Source organism: Mastomys coucha, unplaced genomic scaffold, assembly GCF_008632895.1.
Source record: "Mastomys coucha isolate ucsf_1 unplaced genomic scaffold, UCSF_Mcou_1 pScaffold14, whole genome shotgun sequence".
Taxonomy (NCBI): domain Eukaryota; kingdom Metazoa; phylum Chordata; class Mammalia; order Rodentia; family Muridae; genus Mastomys; species Mastomys coucha.
The window spans coordinates 39,264,206-39,279,545 of record NW_022196896.1 but is presented as its reverse complement, the minus strand read 5'-3'; the positions used below and the strand labels follow the sequence as shown (position 1 = coordinate 39,279,545).

At 40.0% G+C, this 15,340-nt stretch overlaps 1 protein-coding gene across 13 annotated transcripts in view; it reads right to left on the bottom strand.

Moving 5' to 3' along the window:
* Window positions 1-15,340, bottom strand: part of Cspp1 (centrosome and spindle pole associated protein 1) — a 96,604-nt gene that overhangs the window by 61,805 nt on the left and 19,459 nt on the right. For 9 of the 13 annotated variants that reach the window (XM_031366826.1, XM_031366825.1, XM_031366829.1 and 6 more), the window contains 3 exons: window positions 5,058-5,161; window positions 3,717-3,740; window positions 90-170 (listed from right to left, as the gene is read on the bottom strand). In XM_031366826.1, the coding sequence (XP_031222686.1) occupies window positions 90-170; window positions 3,717-3,740; window positions 5,058-5,161 (209 nt within the window). The remainder of the gene's footprint in view (window positions 1-89; window positions 171-3,716; window positions 3,741-5,057; window positions 5,162-15,340) is intronic. The other 4 variants (XM_031366832.1, XM_031366827.1, XM_031366831.1 and 1 more) reach the window with 1 other exon arrangement.

The window sequence follows — 15,340 nt, the reverse complement described above, 5'->3', positions numbered from 1 at the left end:
TATACTCAAATAGGGACAAATGATGTAATTAAAAGTATATTCTCTCATGATTTTGTAGCCTCAGGAAACTCTTACCCCTATCTACCTACCTTGGCAGATAACCGCTCATCAATAGGAAGAGAAACTCCCAGAGTAGACGGGTCTGTTTCACCAGTAGGTAGGAAATTTTTCTGTATATATGCACAATAAAATATATATTAGCTAATTGATTTTCTAGGTTCCAAAACTTCTTTACATTCTATATTCTAACCTGCTCCATAATGCACAGCAGGATGGAATGGAGATGGATTCAGAGACTAGTCTACAAAGCACACAAAAATGACTATAAAAACGAATCTTCAAATCAACTCCCTGAAAAAGGGATTCAAGCTTTAACTTAGCTTTGCAACACATACATATCCCTTGAATCAGGGTGATTAAATCATGGAAAGGGTTGATTTTTTTCCAATTTATAGTCCTCTAAGTATATATTCTTCATTCTTTTAGCTTCTGCACCACTATCTTTATGAATACCTGCAGTGTTTTGTTTTGATGTTTGTTGTAGTTATCTAAATAAATATATGCACAGAATCCCAAAACTAAACTTCCATTGCTGTTTTCTTGTGTGTCTTCCATTCATGTCCACTAAGCATTCATTAGTGAACACTACCAAGCATCAGCCTGGGTGTCCAAAGACCTAGAACTCAAGCTTCTACAACTAACATCCACACAAATGAGTCACACAACACTGACCAAGTCAGTTAATTTCTCTGATACACATTCTTCCATAAAGTGAGAATGGCACCTGTCCTACACACAAAGTTGGGGTAGGGATCAAAGAGGATATACATATAAAGTCTCTTTGAACACTTTAAATAAAGCAAATGAAAAAAATCTTTGACTGCTTAGTAAAAAATGCTAAATAAGTCACTTAGCTTCTTTGTTTCAGTTTTTTCACCTCTAAAATGGGCAATATCATCTATACTACTACATCATAAAAGCTAAATCAGTATATGTTGGCCTATTTAATTTCCTGCATGCATGAAATCATTAAGCAATTGTTGACCATTTAATGCTTTCCTGTTACTAGTTTAAACATCAAGAAAACAATAATAAGCTTATGTTATTTGCTTTATAACAAATAACAGCAATATAATGCACTATCTGCTTAAGTCGCATTATATTAAAAACATGGGATGTTTGATAACAGACTGACTGTCTATGGAAAGTAAATGGACTGTATATAATAAATCAAGTCACTATGAAGGTCCCAATAAATCTAAACTTACAACAACCAATTTGAAAGTTGGTATGGAACTCTAATAAGCTTCTCTGTTAAAAGGAACTATCAAGGACGGATTGGATCTTACCTTTGTTCACCACCATGCCCAAGTACCCTATATACCTAATCATTTCAAAGAAAAGCCCCTGCCCCTGCCCCTGCCCTCTGCTTTCCTGGCCTTCTGACCCCTCCCCCTACCCTGATTAATGTGCCACCATATCTAACCACAAGAACTTGAATTCAATAAGTGCTGTAACTCTTTCATACATTTGGGGTCCATCAGGTCACAACTGCTATAATCAAAATAAGTTACTAAATAAAAAGAACAAGCTATAGAAAGTGTAAGCTTCTATAGCAAAAAAATGAAAATGGTGCTAATGAGTTCCTTTTCGGACATGTACGCAACAGATAAGTACTATTTCAAAGTAAGAACACCAAGTAAATAGCCAGATAGAAAGTTTAAGATTCAAGAAAGAGCTATGAACAAATGAAATTAATTTACTGATTGAATTTTAAAACTGTTCAATCTGCTCAATAGGAATACCAAGCATCCTTTATTCTAAAAACTAAGAAAAAAATGTGGTATTTGTTCTTTCATGGTTCTTCCTAGCAATAGTTAAGTTGATCTTTTGCACTGTTTTGTTTGTTTGTTTGCTTGCTTGCTTGTTAAGACAGGGTTTCTCTGTGTAGCCCTGGCTGTCCTGGAACTTGCTCTGTAGTCCAGGCTGGCCTCATACTCCCTTTGGCTCCTGAGTGCTAGGATTAAAGGTACACACCACCACTGCAGGCTGTGTTTTGTTCTTGAGACAGTTGTCTTACTTCAGGCTGACCTCATTCCTGCCTCCGTTTTTCTAGTGCTAAGCTTACAATTATGTACATCCATGCCCTGTGTTATTCTCTCTTTGGTTCTTTCCTTCCTTCACCCACTTCTTTTGTTTTTATTGGGTTTTTTTGCAAAGTTTCATGTAGCTTAAGCTAGCCTCAACATTGCAATGGATCCCAGGATGGCTTTGAATTCCATGCAAGGCAAGTGCTGTGCCACATGGCTACATCTCTATCCCCCGGATTGCTTCTTATCTGATCCTGGGAATGCCCGCTGTTTGTGAGAAAGGCTGGCTAGCACGGTCTACCTCTGGCTAGCCCTTCTGTCTTGCTGTTGCCTGAGACATGATTCGGTGTCTGATATATCACACTCCACATAATTCCACATCTGCTCTTCATTCGTCCACCTTTCAGCACTGTCCACCTTCTGGAGCCAAGTCTCACAAGCTAAAACCATGTTGTTACAAGGCATGCCCAGCCCCCTATCCTTCTTTTTCCAATTGTACACATCTGAATAAGAGCTGGATAGAGCAGGGAAGGTATGAGGGTCAGGCCTAGGAAGTCAAGCTAGAGCAGGAAAGGTGTGGCACACTAAGGAATTAGAATTTTTTATTCAAAAGTTAGTAAGGAATCAAATATTTAGTTAGCCATAGGATCATTCTGAAAAGCATCATAACAACAGACTGGAAATTAGTACAAGTTCAGTTAAGATGTAGACTTTAAGTTAATGTGCCTCTAACAAGTACAAGTAGCTGTCCTAGAGCAGTTATCCCTTCCTGAACATTCACCACAGTCCATCACATGGATGGCCTGTCAGCATCACAATCCTCTCTATCTACATCACGCTCTCTCCATCCTCTATGAAACGGCTATCATCTAGCTAGTCAGGCTGGGAAATGTCTCACTGAAATGAATCAAAAGCCTACAGTCCATAATTTCTTCAGTTTAAATTCTCCACTTAGAAAGCTTTTTCTATTTTGCCTTTTGAATATTCAAATTCTACCTATTCTGTAATGCTTTATCAAGCATCTTACTAGAGTTAAGATTTTCTGATCTTGATGAAGTCATATATCCATAGCTAAACCCTAAGCCCTTTGAAGACATGATCTATACTATATTTAACTACTGGTAGTTTTTAAACATTAGTTGAGTGATCAAATGTATGAAATTATTTTTAAATGGCTTGTAAAACTATTAACTGGTGCTTTGTTTTCCCATGTAAATTAACAAATGTGATCAGCTTGACTTGGTACAAAAATATCAAATAATCCAAATCATAATAATACATAATCCAAAACATTTTAAAATATCTTGACTATATTATCACCAGTATAAATTGTGGAACAAAAATAGACAAGCTAAAAAGCAAGCACACAACAGTTCCAGGACATTTATAAGAAAGCAATGAAAACAAATGCAGAGCGGAAATCAAAGCCATGACTGCATCAACAGACAACTGTAATGTGTAGACTGCCATCCTGGCAAACAGACACAGAAAGGTGCCACTCAAAGCCGTGGACACCAAAGAAGCCACTTTTCTACTTGATATGAATCACATAGGTGCAAAGCATTATAAGCTATTATCCCTTTTTAAAAACAAACTAAAAGAGAACATTTATGCAGGCAACCCTACCTTTCTTTTTGCTTGTGTAATGCCCTAAAGTCAAGAGAAACAAACCATTGATAACATGTATTCAGTAAAGAGTGTTCTTACCGATTACAAGTCAGTTAAGACAATTTGAAACAAGTATTTATAAAGCAAAGGAAAAGCCAAGAGTATTATAGATGACCAAAATGATGATTGCCTGAAGTATTTTTAGAACTTATAAAGGAAACTACATTGTAAAACTCATAAGCTGATAATCATTAGATAATTTGGTAATTACAAAGAGGTTGGTTCTCCTAAATAAAACATTAAATCAAACAGCAAAGCTATTAGTGCTGTTCAGGTCTGAATATGCCATGTCCCAAAAGGCTCCTGCTGAGGGCTGCCCTCTAGGCTGGGGGCTCCTGCTGGGGGCTGCCCCCTAGGCTGGGGGCTCCTGCTGGGGGCTGCCCCCTAGGCTGGGGGCTCCTGCTGGGGGGCTGCCCCCTAGGCTGGGGGCTCCTGCTGGGGGCTGCCCCCTAGGCTGGGGGCTCCTGCTGGGGGCTGCCCCCCTAGGCTGGGGGCTCCTGCTGGGGGCTGCCCCCCTAGGCTGGGGGCTCCTGCTGGGGGGCTGCCCTCTAGGCTGGGGGCTCCTGCTGGGGGCTGCCCCCTAGGCTGGGGGCTCCTGCTGGGGGGCTGCCCTCTAGGCTGGGGGCTCCTGCTGGGGGGCTGCCCTCTAGGCTGGGGGCTCCTGCTGGGGGCTGCCCTCTCGGCTGGGGGCTCCTGCTGAGGGCTGCCCTCTCGGCTGGGGCTGTTTCTTATCTGCACACTCTTCTGCTTGCCATGATATTACTTTGTTCTGCAGCATGCTCCTGCCATAGGCCCACAGCTGGCCTCACACTGCACCTCTAAAATCTTTTCTCTCACACTGTTTTTCTCAGATACTCTGTCACAGTGATGAAGAAAAAACATGACTGAACATAGTAGTTAATAAAATTGTTAACAGAAAATTTATACACTTACCAAAAGAAAAAATAATGACTACCTAAAACCCTTCAGGTCATTTTACTACATTGTGGGGAATAGTGGATATGCTTCTGTAGACAAAGACAGCTTTACAGAAACAACCACTGTTGAACAGCGGTGAATCTCCTTTAATATTAAAATCCATTTCCCTAGTGAAACACCCTCCTGTGCTAGAGTCTAAACCCAGGGTCTTGTTGCTCCAGGAAGAGTCTATTATTCCACAACACACGTTTTCACATTTTTCCACCAAGAATTATTTTTCACTAGTTACTCAGATATCACCCATGATCAACACTTCTCAAAAGTAAATTTCAGAAATAAATTTAAACAGACAAAATACAACTCATTAACAGAACAACTTACCTGAGTAAGATAGCGTCTATAATCTTGCCTCAATTCTTCTTTTAATTTATGTTTCTTCTGTTCATAATCTTCTCCAAGTGGTAAACTTAAGCCATATTCAATTCCTAAAAAAGAAAACAGCTTAAGCCACAGATTCCTTTTCAAGCAAGGTCAATGAAGTTCTCCCTCCTATAATAAGACACATAAGGACTTTCCTATAAGGTTTCCTATTTTGAATGCTTCAGTGGGTGATACACAGATGTAGTGGTGAATATTATTCCCACTTGTGAACACAAGCCATCCTGTTGCCCTGCCCAGAACATTGTATTTCTTGTGTCTCCTTCAGAGTTTTTTATGTACCTACATTAAAATAGTTTTAGGTTATTGTACATGTAAGGATGTTTACAAGTGTATATTATTTTCCCCTATTTAAATTATTATTTAGCATCTTGTTTTTTTCATCTTTTCCTTTGTTTTTATTGGTGTTGCTGTTGTTTTGAGACTGGACTGACCCTCATGTAGCCCAAGCTGGACTTAAACTTCTGATTCTCCTCCATCTCCAAGTGCTAAGATGACCCAGTTTAAATGGTGCTGAGGGTACTGAAAACAGGCAGTTCTGCATTCTAGGCAAGCACTCTACCAAATGAGCTACATCACCAACTCAGCTATCTTGTTTTCAAGAAGACAGCAAAATTAAAGCAAGAAATTTAATTGATTTGCTTCATTAATTTTAGTTTAATTAATGTCATCCTCTCCTGGTACTTAGCAGTTCAACTGCAGAGAGGACAGTAACTAATAAGCAGAGCATCATGTCTTGTGACACATGGTCACAATGAATGCTCTGTGATGTCAAGGAGAGAGTGACAACAGTGCTGAACAGTGGTGCCTTCCTCTGGGACTAGCTTTCTCAAGCTGGAAATCGGCAGACTGCTGGTTCCTGGAAGTCATTCTCATTGTGTGTCTTACTACAATTTTTAATTCTATCTGTGGCCTCTCTGGAAGAACTGGAGGGAAAATTTGAAACATGATCATTTATAAATTACTGACCCTATTAAGTTCAACTTTACTAAGAGCATTTCATCTTTACAAACCAACTACTCCAAAGCTGAAGTAGATTGAAAACTGTAAGTTTAAGGCTTGACTGTACTAGATAAAAGGAACCACAACCCAGTCTAGGCAACTTTACGAGACCCTGTCTCAGAAGTAAAGTTTAAGAATGTAACTCAGTAATAGAGAGCACTGGCCTAACCAGGCACAAAGTCCTGATACAATCCCCAGTATACAAGAAAAAGAAAGTTACTTGGTTTCCACTACTAATTCAAATACTATTTGCAACACTGTCTTAGTAAACAATCGTACAGAATACTTCTTATATTATTAGTAAATCTATTATAAACTGGGTTAATTCCAGTATTCAAGAGGCAGAGGCAGTGGATCTCTAAGTTTGAGGCCAGCCTGGTCTGTATAGCAAGTTGTAAGTCAGGAGGAGCTACACAATGAGACCTAGTCTCAAAGAATAAATAAATTATTATATACCTATGTATAAATTCTAGGTTTAGTCAACATAAAATACTATCTAATTATTTTGTTATCCAGTACTAAGACCTTATATTGTTAGAAGTCGGTCATAAAAAACAAAAGGGCCTGATGACATGAGTTCAATCTCTGGAACTCACAGAAGGAGAGAACCAACTCCAGAAGTTGTCTGACATCCAAGCCTTCTACAATTCCTGCATCCACATTCACACAGGTCATACAAATGATTGTAATAAAGTAAAATTTCAATGAATAAAACTGACTATACAAAGCAATGTAAATATCCATCTCTATCAAGTGGTAGCGGCGGCCCTACCCTGATCTAACACAGTGAGGCTTACTTACATGCTGTTCCTGATGACTCTATGGGCAAGAAAAGTACTAGTGTCATTTTAAGGTCACTTAGTGATGTCATTTCAAATAAGCATCAGTGACACTGACAGTTAACATTATGTTTCAAGACCAACAGTCAAGAAGTATTAAGCTTCTGTAAAAACTGTGGGATAAAAATATATTTAAACCTAAAGCATACAATCATTCTTTTAATTTGCCTCCTAAGAAAGCACTCACAATAAACACTATATGAAACAAATTCCTATAAAGCATTTCCTTCCTTTCATAATATACTTCCATGAGAAAGTGCTATGTAACAAATAACCAAGATAGATTACAGGAGGTGATTACAAGGCTCTGCATTGGCAGGAGGCTTATGAAGACATGAGCAGTACACTGTCAGAAGTCTCAGCTGCAGTGTTACTGTAGAGACTCACTGGACTCAATGCAAGACCAGGAGTCAGCATGCTCAGCTGCAGTGAGGTAAACCAAATACTAAGTATGCCACAAGAAATAACTAAATGCTGCTGGCATCAATAACCTCTCTTTGTTAATCTGAATCTTTATACTCCCTCCATTTTGCCATTACCTAAATTTTAGAGCAATACAAAATTCTTCTGCCACCTCTTTTTTTGTATTCTTTTTAAATGACAAAACATGTACTTTATCTTTTGGATAATCTTTCCCAAATTTCCATAAAATTATTTTGAAATTTGTTTGTTAAAATCAGTCAGCCATGTTGAAATCAGCCAAGCACTGTTGCAGGATATTCGATCACACTGTGAACCCTGGGATTGTGTTCTTTACTAAAAATGCCTGTTTCTAGCTATGGTGTGGCTCAGCCTTAGCACACACCTTTAATCCCTCTGGCTGGAATATACATGCCTTTAGTACACACCTATAATATCCCAAACAATGAAGGTAAAGTTTGTAGATAGAAGCATCAATGTTTAAAAGTGAGATCTGAGTGGTAGAAAAAGTGATGAATCAGAGAAATAGGAATCTGAAATAGGATTTGCCCAACTCTCACAAGAAGAGAGGAAAGGGAAGCTATTTAAGAGAACAGCACAGAAGGAGAGACGAGGAGGCAGTTTTTCTGGACAGTTATAGAAAGCAGGGGCAAAGAGAAGAGGGGGCAGTTTTACCAGGAGAGATTTACAGAGACAAGTTGAAGAGAGACAGAGGTAAAGACAGAAGAGCCAGAGAATGAGAAGAAGCCAGAAGATTAGAACAGACTGCCAGAGTTAATTAGAGGCCAAGGGAGAAAGAAGCTAGGTTGAATCAGTCAGCTTGGAGAAGAGTTTGAGCCAGAAGAGCTGAGTTGAACCAGCCATTTGGAGTTCAGAAAGAACTAGAAAGAGTGAGCTTATTCAACAGTAAGTTTCAGAGGGTGAAAACATTCTAGGCCTAGATTAGATTGTACAGAGGCTAGAAGCTTCAAGGACTAGGCCTAGGTTAATAGATGGAGACAATTACTTCAGGAAAATAAAAGATACATTTACAAAGCATAGTGAAGCACATGAATCAATAGTCCCAGTACTAGGAAGCTGAAGCAAGACAATCACAAGTTCAAGGCCATGAGCAACACAGTAAGAGCCTCAAAACATTCAAAGAAAATAATCAAACCATGTAGGTTCTATGAAGAATCACTTCACCTTATTTGGTATACTGCAGTCTTTTTTGCTTTGCAAATTTACAAACTGTGACTTCAGAGCACAAAAAAAATAGTCTATTTTGGAACCTAAGGTGGTGATCGGTGGCATTTTTATTTAAAAATCAGAGATGACTTCTAGAAATGTTAGCTACAATCACCCTGGACTTCAGATACAGAACGCATCCCTGATCATGGGTAAAGGAACAGAAAAGAACCAAAAAAGAACGAAGACAAAAAGATCCTGATATTCTCCTAAGATCGCCTGCAGGATGATGACCAAGTGGAGGTCACAGCAACTCAGAAGTCACTGTACTCACAACAACGCTATTACAGTAAAATAATGAAAACCAAAGTTAGCAACAGGAACAGGCAAGAAACCAGGCACAGACTACAAAGAGTTCTTCCTTACGGGAGTCACACAAAACCCAGTCATCCCTTTAACCACTCAGGCTGTGACAACACACAAGCAGTGCTCTCTCCCAGGAAGCTATCAGAGAATCAATGCCCAAGGCTTTATACAAAATGACCAAGGTTCTAGGCTTCCCAAGAGAAAGTAAGAGGTCAGCAGCTGGGTGCTTTACACAGACTGGGGCACAGTGAGCCATTCTCATCACATAGGATAGTTTTACGTCAGTTTAGAAACCACTTACAGTAAGTTCCAAGCATAGGCCAACCTAACAAAAAACGTTCTAAAAACAAGGAGTTCAAGGTTCAACTATGTCGACAGTTTTCTGCACAAGAAAGGACCAGGAACAGAAGAGAAAAACCAAAAGTGAGCCTGCCAAGCCAGAGAAACAACAGATCATGAAAGAAAATAATAGAAGATAATTACCTGTGCTTGGGTTATTAGTAATCTTGAATTCTATGAGTAAGCAGTCAAAGAGAACGCTTGATTAAACTTGAAGAGTGGGAAATTAGAGACAGAAAACATAGACAAATCTTTGAAAGTTCTGCTCGAGGAAACTTCAACGCCACATGGATTAAGGACCTCCACAGAAGCCCTGACAACCTTTCCTGTTAGAGGATAAAACAGGGAAAATGCTTCAACCTTCTCCTCAGAGACAGACAACAGCAGCAGCATCACACATGCAAACTCACAGTGGCTATGACTGTGGGGTGGTGGGCTGTGCAGGCAATTTGGCTCCGGTTGAGCGAAAGGTCTGGAACCCCAGAGACCCGGTGGGTGGTAATTTCTGCCTGCATGGGACTGAAAAATGTTCAACCCCACCTCCTGGACTCCTGGCTCCTGGCGCAGTTACAGTCCCCACAAGCACCCGTCCCCCACCCCCGCAGAGGTGAGTGATGTCGGTCACTATAGGCAGCACCAAGCTTTCCCACATGCAAATAAGCTTTCCCCGAAGCTCTCAGTGCAAACCAGTGAGAAGGAGCAGCTGTCCTAAACTGTATATAAATCCTACCCAGGGAATTAAAGGTGTGCAAGAACTACTCCCTCATCTGAACCTTTTGTTTTAAGAGCTGTAACACTTGGGAAGAGGTCTGTTCTCCTGAAACTCCGCCTGAAGCTGGGCCACACTCCTTACTGGCTAGTTGGCCTCTCGCCAGCCCAGCTCAACCCAGGAGTAACTGAGTGACCTGGAAAGGAGAGAAGTGAAACCAACTGCAGCAGCAGAAGCGACTCCCCCTGTGAAAGCCTCTAATACACAGGCCCACATGTTTCCTCTCGGATGTGGCCCCTCAGAGGCTACAGAATGCCCATACACATCCAGCAGCACTACGTGGACTCAGTGGGTTTTGGTTTTTTTTTTTTTTTTTTTAGTTTTTTGAGACAGGGTTTCTCTGTGTAGCACTGACTGTCCTGAACTCACTCTATAGACCAGGCTAGCCTCGAACTCAGAAATATGTCTGCCTCTGCCTCCCAAGTGCTGGGATTAAAGGCGTGCTCCACCACCGCCTGGCAACTCTGGGTTTTTTAAAAGAGCACATCAAGTTGGAAGGGAAAAGTGTTGGGGGTGATAGGAAGATAGGAGGGAGAAGGAACGCTTACTCAATCAAAACATTATATACATATACGAAATTATCAGACAATAAAAAATAAGTTTAAAAATTTTAGTAATTCCATGATTGCTATGTTTTATTTACCAAAATTCAGCTGTAGAGGTGCCATACACAAAATAGACAGAATTGGATTTCACTAGAAGAGATTTTGCCAAATACATAAGCAACACAAGATGAAATCTTGAAAGGGAGCAAATAATGGATCACAGACTTAAGCTGTTTCCTCGGGATGTCAAGCCTAGGTTGTGAAGTGCTATTACCCAGTCTCTGCCTGCACGGCTGTGCTGGCTCTTGGTAAGTACACTCCCAGGTCCTCTCATCTCACCTAGCTGTAGGTAGAACTTTAAGGTCATGAAGCTTTATGGATACTGACAGTCCTTCCAGTTAATTTGTGCCAACACACATAGACACATAATTCTTTTCAAATTAAAAAAACATCTCAAATTATCTACTGAGATGCCTCAAGGTCTGAGAAAAATGAGAACAATCCAAACTGAAAAACAGCAGATTGTAAGAAATCAGAGTGTAAATTAGTGAAATAAAGACTGAAAAAAAATAGGGCTGGTGAGATGGCTCATTGAGTAAGAGCACAGACTGCTCAAATCCCAGCAACCACATGGTGGCTCACAACCATCTGTAATGAGATCTGATGCCCTCTTCTGATGCATCTGCGAACAGCTACAGTGTACTTATTTATAATAACAAATAAATCTTTGGGCCAGAGCGTGTGGAGCTGACGGGAGCGAGTAGAGGTCCTAAAAGTCAATTCCCAACAACCAGATGAAGGCTCACAACTACCTGTACAACTACAATGTGTACTCATATACATAAAATAAATAAATATTTAAAAATAAAAAAGACTGAAAAATAAAAAAATAAACAAACAAAACCGCTACCTCCCTAGACAATTTAACCAAAGGATAAGTGAGAGAAGAATAAAATTAATCAAATTAAAGATGATAAAGTAGAGGCTACTGTGGATTCCAATGAGACTATCATTAGGTTGTACTTTGAAAATTTTTCACAAAAAGCTGAAAAAAAATCTATGTATATAAATTTATGTGTATAAACTCCAACCCACAATCTGCTGAACCTAAATCAGGCTACAACTTAATTAGATCCATAATAATACAAGAGGCTGAGACAGCCACAAAGCCTCCCAACAAACAAGAATCCACACTAGTCAACTTTACCACGCTGATACCAGTATCTTTCAAATTGTCCCATAAAATAAAATGGGAAGGAACAGTATGAAACCCATTCTTTGAAGGCAGCATTACCCTGAGGACAAAATCATTTAAGAACACAAAAGAAAGAAAACTATAGACCAAACTTGTCGCAAATCAAACTCAAGAACAGATTAAGATCATACGCCATGGCTGTCCTGGCTAGTTTTTCATCAATTTGACATAAGCTAGAGTCATCTGTGGTGGAGGAAATGTCTCCACCAGACTGACATTTACTTGATTAATGATTGTACTGGCTAATTTTGTGTGTCAACTTGACACAGGCTGGAGTTATCACAGAGAAGGGAGCTTCAGTTGAGGAAGTGCCTCCATGAGGTCCAGCTGTGGGGCATTTTCTCAATTAGTGATCAAGGGGATAGGGCTCCTTGTGGGTGGTGCCATCCCTGGGCTGGAAGTCTTGGGTTCTATAAGAGAGCAGGCTGAGCAAGCCAGGGGAAGCAAGCCAGTAAAGAACATCCCTCCATGGCCTCTGCATCAGCTCCTGCTTCCTGACCTGCTTGAGTTCCAGTCCTGACTTCCTTTGGTGATAACAGCAATATGGAAGTAAGCTGAATAAACCCTTTCCTCCCCAACTTGCTTCTTGGTCATGATGTTGTGCAGGAATAGAAACCCTGACTAAGACAATGATTGATGTGGGAAGTCTAAGCCCATTGTGGAAGGGCCACCCCTGGGAAGTAGTCCTGGGTTAAGAAACCAACTGACAAAGCCATAGAGAGGAAGCCAGTAAGCAGTACTTCTGCAGGGTTCTGTGTCGGTTTTTGCCTCCAGTACCTGCTGTGACTTCCCTTCAAGATGGACTATAATAAGCTATAGACTGAAAAATCCCTTTCCTCCCCAGGTTTCTTTACTACAGCAAGAAAAGGCAAACTAAGACAACCACCAATCTGATTTCATTTCAGGGATGCAAAGTTGGTTCAACATACACAAATCAATAACCACAATTCATTACATTAGTTGACTTAAAAACAGAAAGTATATAATCACCTCAATCAATGTACAAAAGGCCCTTTACAAGGTTCAACGTCCCTTGATAATAAAAAGCCCTGAAGAAATCAGGAATAGAAAGAACATGTCTCAACATAATAAAAGTTTAAGACACAAACTCTAAAACACTGAAGAAAGAAAATGAAGATGACAGTAGAAGACAACAGAATTGGCTGTATTACACCAAGGCAGTCTACAGACTCAATGCCATCCATACCAAATCTCAAGGACATTCATTCCACTGGGAAAAAGGCTAAATTCATATTGAAAGAAAAAAGTCCTGAATAACTAAAACAATCCTTAGTAGAAAAAGCCATACCGGAAGAACAGAAAACCTAATCTTAAATTATATTACTGAGCCATATCATAAAAACACTATGCTACTAGCACAGAAACAGACATACAAGATCTGGAAGATAGTTCAGACAATAGAGAACCTGCCTTTAGAGCCTAAGGGGAAAAGGGGAGAAAATAGCAATAAATACCTGACATCCAACAACACAGGAGAGGAAGAGAAAGAAAAATCCCTCAGGCTTGCTAGCCAGCCAGTATTCAAATCAGCAAGTTCTGGATTCTTTGTAGAAATATGATAAAGAGGAATAGAGAGGTAGTTCAGTATAGTTAGAAGCCCTTGCTGCCCGTGCAGAGGACCCACATCAACAGCTCACAAGTGCCTTAAGCTTCAGCTAGAGGGGAACTGATCCACTCTTCTGGCCTCCACAGGCATCTGCACACAGCGTACATATAGACATAAAATTTAAAAATCAAATTTTGTGAGATTATTCACTGAGTGTGGCAGTATATACCTTTAATCACAGCACTGGAGAGAGACAGAGGCAGGTGGATCTTTGTGAGTTGTAGGCCAGTTGGGGCTATATTGAGAGAGGAAAATAAAGAATAATACATTATAGCAATTTATGCAGAGGCACACACATGGGGAAGAGGGGAATGCTGTGCAGCATAACCCCAGTGAAAGAGAATAAACAGATGATCCAGAAACAAATCCACATAGCTACAACTACCTAATGTTTTGACACACACTGGAAAAACGGCAGCCTCTTTAACAACTGGTGCTGGTACAACAGATTTCCACATGTAGAAAAATGAAACTAGGGCCACATCTCTTACCTTGCACAAAAATTAAATCAAAATAAGATAAAAAACATTAATGAAGGTTTGATACTCTGAAAGTCTACACTTCAAGAATGTACTGTCTATTTTTATGTCAAGTTGACACAGGCTAGAATCAGAGAAAAAGAAGCCTCAGTTGAGGAAATGCCTCCATAAGATCCAGTTATATGGCATTTTCTCAACTAGTGATCAATGGGAGAGAGCCTCACCCATTATGGGTGGTGCCATCCCTGGGCTGGTTGTCCTGGACTCTAAAAAAGCAAGCTGAGCAGACCATGAGGAGCAAGCCAGTATAAGGAGCATCCCTCCATGGCCTCTGCATCAACTCTAGGATCCTGCCCTGCTTGAGTTCCAGTGCTGACTTCCTTCAATAATGAACAGCAATACGGAAGTGTAAGCTGAATAAACCCTTTCCTTCCCAATTTGCTTTTTGGTCACGGGGTTTGTCATAGCAATAAAACCCTAACTAAGACAAAGATATAGCATAGGCAACAGTTTTCTAGACATAACTACATCAACTGCTCAGGAAATAATCCAAGAACTTCCAGAAAGGATGAAATGGAAACACCACCCTTCTGCACAGGGAAGGTAGCAAACAGCAAAGTGGAGACAGCCTACAGCAGGAGAGACCTCTGCCAACCACACACCAAAGGGTTAATACCTAGGATGATGGAACAACACAGAACTTTAAAACCTGCTAAACAAGCAAATCACCCAAACAGTAGATGGGCTAATAAACTGGAATGAGGATTCTCAAAAGAAGTAATGAAAGCAACCAATAGATACTTGTTCAGCGTGTAAAGCCCTTGCCCAGAATGCCTGGCACCCTAATTTCCATTCTTGGATGCCATGAGAATGAATATTTCATCTCTTGAAAACTGTCCCCTCATCTTCACACATGTGCCTGGATTCTCATGTCCACATTTCATACATACACACAATAATAAACGTAGTTTAAAAACAAGAAAAGCTGTACTTAGGGACAGTGGGATAGCTCAGTGGGAAAGGCACTTGCTGCCCACCTGACAGCCTCAGCTCACCTTGACACCATGAACTGAGAGAACTGACCTCCACCGAATGCTCTCTCACCATCACAGGACTGCCAGCCCCATGTCATAAATAAATTCAATGTTTTGCTTTTTTTTTAATGTGTTCAGTATGAGCTTAAGGGAGCACAGGGAAGGACAATAGGGTGGGGAGCAAATAAAAACAAAGTATAATGACATACATACACATATAAATATTTCATAATAAAAATCATTACTTTGAATACTAATGTAACCATGAATTTAAAAAAAATTATGTGGAAACTACTATTGTGCCCTTCACAAAATTTAATCAAAATTTTAATAACTCCTATTGTCAGTTATAAATGCAAAAAATAACAAGGTAACTTAAAAACA